This window comes from Hevea brasiliensis, chromosome 7, assembly GCF_030052815.1.
Source record: "Hevea brasiliensis isolate MT/VB/25A 57/8 chromosome 7, ASM3005281v1, whole genome shotgun sequence".
Taxonomy (NCBI): domain Eukaryota; kingdom Viridiplantae; phylum Streptophyta; class Magnoliopsida; order Malpighiales; family Euphorbiaceae; genus Hevea; species Hevea brasiliensis.
The window spans coordinates 92,718,839-92,725,381 of record NC_079499.1 but is presented as its reverse complement, the minus strand read 5'-3'; the positions used below and the strand labels follow the sequence as shown (position 1 = coordinate 92,725,381).

The following is a 6,543-nucleotide window of genomic DNA, read 5'->3' as shown; positions in this document are numbered from 1 at the left end:
TCTTTTCTCAGAGCAGTGTAAAATTACAAAAATTAGTGAATGGATAAGAGCTATCCTCCTGTAAGAAAAAATCAAATCCAACGCAAACCTTCTAGGCTTTTCTAGTTAGGATTCTAAGATTAAATAAAATAACTGGAAGACCAACTCCACCGCGCATGGTCATAAATGTAAGGCCAGCTTAAAATTTCACCCCAACGTATTTAATAATAATATTATGTCAATTATAAAGCTACATTTAATATAAGCATAAATTGATGTGGAGATGAATTTAATGATTATTAAATTAAATATTTATATTAAAATATATATAAAATTAATTTAAGTATTTTAAAAAAATATATAAATATAAATATAAATATTAAATTAAATCATTATGAAATTTATTCTCTAAGTTTATACGCTCTAATTATAATGATATTTAATAATTAATTTTAATATTTTACATTTTTATTATCTAAGGAAATGAACTCATATAATTTCCTCATAATCTGGGACCACAAGCAATATGAATTAAATAATTATACAGTGATAAACAAAATCTGTATTTAATTTGATAGGATTTTATGTGTATTGGGAATTGACTATTTAGTTATTTACAATTAGTATAGAATTGTTATTAGATTATTTAAAATAAATTTATATTTTTTAAAAATAAAAATAAATAAAGATGGTTTAATGTTTATCCAGTTAGAAACTTCGATTATGTCAACTAGACTAACAACGTCGCAACGTAACGAAGCAAATGTTAAGAAAACCAAACCAATGTCAAAGTCATTGACGCATTCTAAGTGTGTGGGTGTGTGCGACCCGTCTCGACTTTCGAGCACGCCATCTGTTCCTCTCTCTCTCTTTCTCCCTCTCTCTCTCTCTCGCATATACTGAAATTGCTATATAAAACTACGGATTACGTACCTCAATCTATCCTTCGGTACTTGTGCATATTGATATACCCACTAAGCATCGGCCAGCTACACTAGAGTTCTGGGTTCTTGTTCGTTTACCATTTGTGCATTGCTCCGAAGTCAGTCAAGTTCTATTTGGCATCTTTCTGCGCTCGCTACCTCACTCCTCAAGATGGGATTGATGGGTAGGACTACATTCTGAGAGATAGGAAGGGAAAGAGTCTTCTTTTATAATTTGTTATCTCTTTACCTTGTTTTTTTCTTTGCTTTCTGGGTTCTTGCTCTTTAGCTCCTGGAAGCGCTGCAATGGCTGAATATATATGTTTGTTCAACAAGGTGCTAACTGGTTCTTTTCTTTTCGTTTCTTTTCTTTTCTTTTCTGTGTTTTTGGTTTTTCCCTTGGAAGATTGGAAATTTTTTGTTTTTGCTATCTGGGTGTGGAATATGACACGCTGCTGCTCATGACGGATAATGCTTTTCTCGTTCTCTGCTTCTTGTAATTTTTGTGCCCGATAATTTGTGCTTTTTCTAATTATTGCTCCATTTTGGTGATAGATTGATGTGTTATGGAAGATGAGGCGAAATGGGTTTGTAGAATAATACTTTGCGTGTTCTGATCTGGGTTTCATACTGGGTATTATTGTGTTTTGCCTTGGATTCCTGAGCTTATTTTTGGCTTTTTGTCCTAAATCCACATTGTGATTTTTTCCCCCTTTTGTAAAGGCCTTATCTTTTGTGGCTACTGCAAGTTCTACGGTTTCTGCACTCTGTTTTCCTTGGTGCCTGGTGGAGCGCTGTGGTTTTTAGGTTTTTAGCACCGACTTCTATTAGGAGATACTGTTTTGAATGCCTAACTTAGATCATACTGTTGCAGTTTTTCTTGATAATTGCTTTTTTTTTAAAATTTATTTAGCACGTTTTTTCTTCTATTAATAGCATGCGTATTCATTGTGTTTCACAGGATACAATAATCATAAAGCCTCCTAAGAAATCTCCCATTTTGTTAAGGATGATAGTTTTAGTATTTGCCATGGTCTGTGGTGTTTATATCTGCTCAATTTGTTTAAAGCAGATTAGCACCCATAGTAAAATTAAAATCGAAGGTATTCAAGTCATTGAGAGGCCATCTTTTGAAATTGAACCGAAACAGAGGCAAATTCCAACTGTGCATTTCCCACATCCTGAAACTTTTAACAGGTAATTCAGAACTTCTGCTTTTGCTTTTGAATTTGGACTCATTAAGATTTGCCTAATTCATGATTTTGTATGCTTTTAGGGCTGAATGTGTCCATAATCCTGTCAGATACTTTGCAATACTATCAATGCAAAGATCAGGGAGTGGATGGTTTGAGACCTTGTTAAATAGTCATGTCAATGTAAGCTCAAATGGAGAGATATTTTCTGTGTTGGATAGGAGGAGAAATGCTTCATCAATTATAAAGACTCTAGACAAACTTTACAATTTGGATTGGTTCACCAGTGCTTCTAAAAATGAATGCTCAGCAGCGGTTGGCTTCAAGTGGATGCTTAATCAGGTATCTGAAATATTCAAATGTAGTTTAATAATGAAAAGTTTTATTTGAACTTTTCTGCGTGGTAAAAGATTTATGACATTGAAAGTGAAATGGTGGAGTTACCATATTTTTATCCAGAACATCATATTAGTCCAAGAATCAAATCCGGTCTTAGTGATTCTTTTTTTTTTTTATTCTATTATTTTTTTTTTCTCAAATACCATGCACACTTTTTTTCAGTTTCAAGTAAATTAATGTTTCTTGTTGTTCATGAATTTTGTATACAAGATAACAAGACAATATGGTTTTTCAGACTCCTAAATAGACAAACCCACTCCCCTAACCTCCTTTATATTCGTTATTGTAATGTAAATGTATTATGATTCATAGGTTGCTACTAGCTAGAAGCTTATTACTGGGTTTATCTTTTGTTCTATATGTGGTGTGACACGGGACACAGTTACACCTTGTTTCTAATAACAATGAGACTAATAACAATGACATTTAGCAACAACTGATGTTATGGTTTTAGTTTTCTACGACATTTTATGAACCTCATAGCCAATCTGTGATAGTTCCCTGATCTAATAAAAAAGATGTATCTTAGCTTCTTGTGGAGCATTGGTTTTACAATAAATTATACTGATCAAAACATAAAAAAAATGTCAGTATTTGTTCCTTGTTTTTGGTTAGAGGGTTGTTATCTGTTTTTATTTTGACACACTGATTTTGGTTCATGGATGTCAGCTGATTCCTGGTAGGGATGCACAATTTGGTCTTAGAGGGTATCCATTTGTTCTCAGTGGGTATCCATTTGTTCTTAATCCATATAAAGTATCATACTAGGCAGGATTTGGGCAAAATTTTTGGTGTTTGAATACTGATAATAAGCTTTTCTAGTTTGCTATCTACTCTATCTATGGTTTAGCAGTTGTTGTAGGGCACAAAAAGAGCACTTCGTAATTTTGGAGGTGAAGGTCACTATAAGTTGGTAGCATCACTTCTGCCAATTATCTCATTGAGCAAAGATATGTCATCTTTTTCTATTAACCAGTTCAAAAGGGGGATTTTTATGGCTTTTCTTGATCAACCTTGTTTATGGGCACATTCAATGGATGGCTGAATGTGGTTTGTGAAAGTATTCATCTTTGTGCTGTATTGATGGTATCAATTTAGTGTCAGTCTTTTTCTAAAAAAAGAAATACTTGTTCCTAAGAAAGGGAGGAGATTGGGAAGGTATATTAAGGAACTTGATTATCGGTGTTATTAGGACGGTCTTACAATTTCTTAATTTTTTTCTACTAGGGAAAGAGATTAAATTGTCAGCTCTTTTGACTTATGCAGGGATTGATTGAGCACCATAAAGATATAGTAGAATACTTCAATACTAGGGGTGTATCTGCAATATTTTTGTTCCGAAGAAACTTGCTGCGACGGATGGTTTCAGTTCTTTCTAACTCCTATGATCGGCATGCTAAGTTATTGAATGGAACCCACAAGTCTCATGTTCATTCTGAAGAAGAGGTCAGTGTTTCCTTACCACTTTCAATTTTCTCTTACTTTTCATGCATACACAAGATCTTTAACTTTTAATTGTAATTTCTTGCAGGCTGAAACCCTTTCAAAATACAAGCCTAGAATCAATTCAACATTGTTGATAGCTGATCTAAAGGAGATGGAGATAATGGCTGCCAGGGCTTTAGAATACTTCAATAGCACCCGTCGCATCATTTTGTATTATGAGGATCTCATGAAAAACCGCACAGTAAGTTATTATGACATTCTCTCCTGAAATCTGGAAGAAGTCCTAATTGTGAATAACCTGTTTAATAAGCACACACAATCCAATCATATTAAAATTTGCAAAGCAATACCTTAATCATGGCGGAAATGTAAATGTTGTCTAATGTATTCTTGTATTTGCTATACCCATATCTAAATGAATTCTGCTAATTTCATTTAGTTTAAATTTTTCTAAAGCTATTTTTAAGTTCTGCTATTTTAATCATATTCACTATGTACACCACAAGTCTGAAACCTCATGCTTTTTTATATGCCATGAAATTGTTTCCATCTTGAGATCCTCTTTTTTGAGCAAAAATTGTCTACTGTATGTTAGTGCTACAACTGTTGATAATGATGTGAAACTGCAAGTCTGAATACTCATTTTTCATACTTGCTGCAGAAACTCAAGGATGTTCAAGAATTTCTGGGGCTTCCACTTATGGAATTAACGAGCCATCAGGTCAAAATACATAAAGGTCCATTGTCGGATCATATTGAGAACTGGAAAGATGTCAACAAGACACTAACCAGCACAGAGTATGAAAATTTCCTCCGAGTTGACTATTAAAATTTTCAAAGTCTACTAACCTGTGGAATGGTGTATGTGAATACTGCTTCAACTAATTTGTCCCAGAGGTGCTAGTGAAGCAATGCTAAAAGTCCTAAGCTTGTAAATTTAAGGGTGCAGTTTCAAGTCTTATAGATAGCAACTTCAAGCAGAAACCCTGAAAGGATGGGATCGCCTCCAAATGCTTCCATAAGGAACTCCCTTTTGGTGTCACCATAACTATGTAATGTCCAAGGTGACAAGATCGTGTTTTTTCATTTAAAAATTTTGACCATGCAGTGCTATTGAGCATGCCTTTCTTCTTTTTGCTCAACACTTTGTTGAGCCCAAACTTTTCATTTTTCTTGATCTTCTTGTTGATCATATGGACAGAGTGTACATTTCAGCTAATCAATTTCAAGCAAATATGAGATTATTTCAGCAGTATCATGTTTTCTTGTAAATAGCTGTCTCTGGTGTATGTCTGCTTCATGGGGGTAAATTTTGTATAAATTTCATATAGGTTGTGGCCAAATTGTGATCACCTGCAGAGACTTGACCACGTGAGGTGGTGGGATAGACAGATGGTGATAAACCTCAAATTCCTTTTCTTTGGATAACTTTCACGTGTAGATGATATGAGGCTTTGTAGGAATTAGTTTGCTGGATTTGTAGTCCTCGCTCTAAGGAATTGAGAATAGCTTGTTTTAGCTATGTTTTCTATTATCATTGCGTCATACCTGCTTATTACCACCCGCTTTGTTGCCATCCAAGTTTGCCTCTCCATTGAAGGCAAAATGTGTACTCAGCTATGGATTGACAAGAGCTATTGAAGAAAAGGCCAAATTTTGTATCATTCATCTCAATTTTAAATCATAGTTAAATTTAAAAATCAATTTAAGGAAATTTAAAATTTATTACAAAAAAAATTGTATTTTGTTGTGAAGTAACAATTTAACATAATATGTGGTTCAACTGAAAGGTTTAGCCTTTTATAGAACTGATGAAAAGCCTAATAAGGCCCTTTTAACATTAGGAAGAGGCTGGGCACATTGGTTAAATGGAAACAATTGTTTTTTACCTTGAATGCAATCCATAGCTTCTTCAATTTGTATCATTCCTTTGCACTGCCGGCTGGAATATTTCACAACTGAATACAAAAAGGGTAGCCGGCGCTCAAGCGATGGAGGTAGAGGAGGGGTGTGGAAGAGAAGAAATTAACGAGGAAGTGAAAAAGAAAATTTCATCTTAAAAGGGTGCCTTATTATTTTGTTGCTAAATTTTATCATTATTAACATGTTCATCCTTCTAATTTGAAAAATGGATTAAAATGTATGTAAAGTATGGTTCGTCTACAAAATGTTACCTCCATTTGATAATTTCAAATGAATTAAATTACTATTTTTTCTTAAGTTTTGTTATTATTAACACTTTCGTCCCTCTGCCCCCTTTACCATCCTCTCTCTCCATTTATCTATATATTCTTCCATTTCTTTCTCTCTCTGTATCATTACTTGGATTAATTGTGTTGATTTTGATTTCTAAAATTGATGATGGCAAAGAGAGAGAGAAACAGAGAGAAATTGAGAGGGAAAGGGGACGGAGAGAGAGAAAGGGGGGAGAGAGAGAGAGAAAGAGCCAAAAATAAGGGGGAAATAGAGGGAAAGGAATGGAAGTCTTAATAATGACAAAACTTAAGTATGAAATAATAATTTCTCATTTTAAATGGTTAATTATTCTATTATTTCATGCTTTATGTCATAATTAACATTTGAATGCTTATATTCAGGAAAGT

General features: G+C 33.7%; 1 protein-coding gene across 3 annotated transcripts; it reads left to right on the top strand.

Moving 5' to 3' along the window:
• Positions 1–916: 916 nt before the first annotated feature.
• Positions 917–6,160, top strand: LOC110673092 (uncharacterized). 3 transcript variants are annotated; one of them, XM_021836110.2, is made up of 6 exons: positions 917–1,238; positions 1,864–2,099; positions 2,179–2,437; positions 3,761–3,940; positions 4,026–4,181; positions 4,602–6,160. In XM_021836110.2, the coding sequence occupies exons 1-6, from the start codon at positions 1,209–1,211 to the stop codon at positions 4,767–4,769; spliced, it is 1,029 nt and encodes a 342-aa protein (XP_021691802.2). In that variant the 5' UTR covers positions 917–1,208; the 3' UTR covers positions 4,770–6,160. The 3 variants fall into 3 exon arrangements, with proteins under 3 accessions (XP_021691802.2, XP_021691803.2, XP_021691804.2); XM_021836111.2 differs by having other exon boundaries at positions 1,458–2,099; XM_021836112.2 differs by having other exon boundaries at positions 926–1,087.
• Positions 6,161–6,543: the final 383 nt, after the last annotated feature.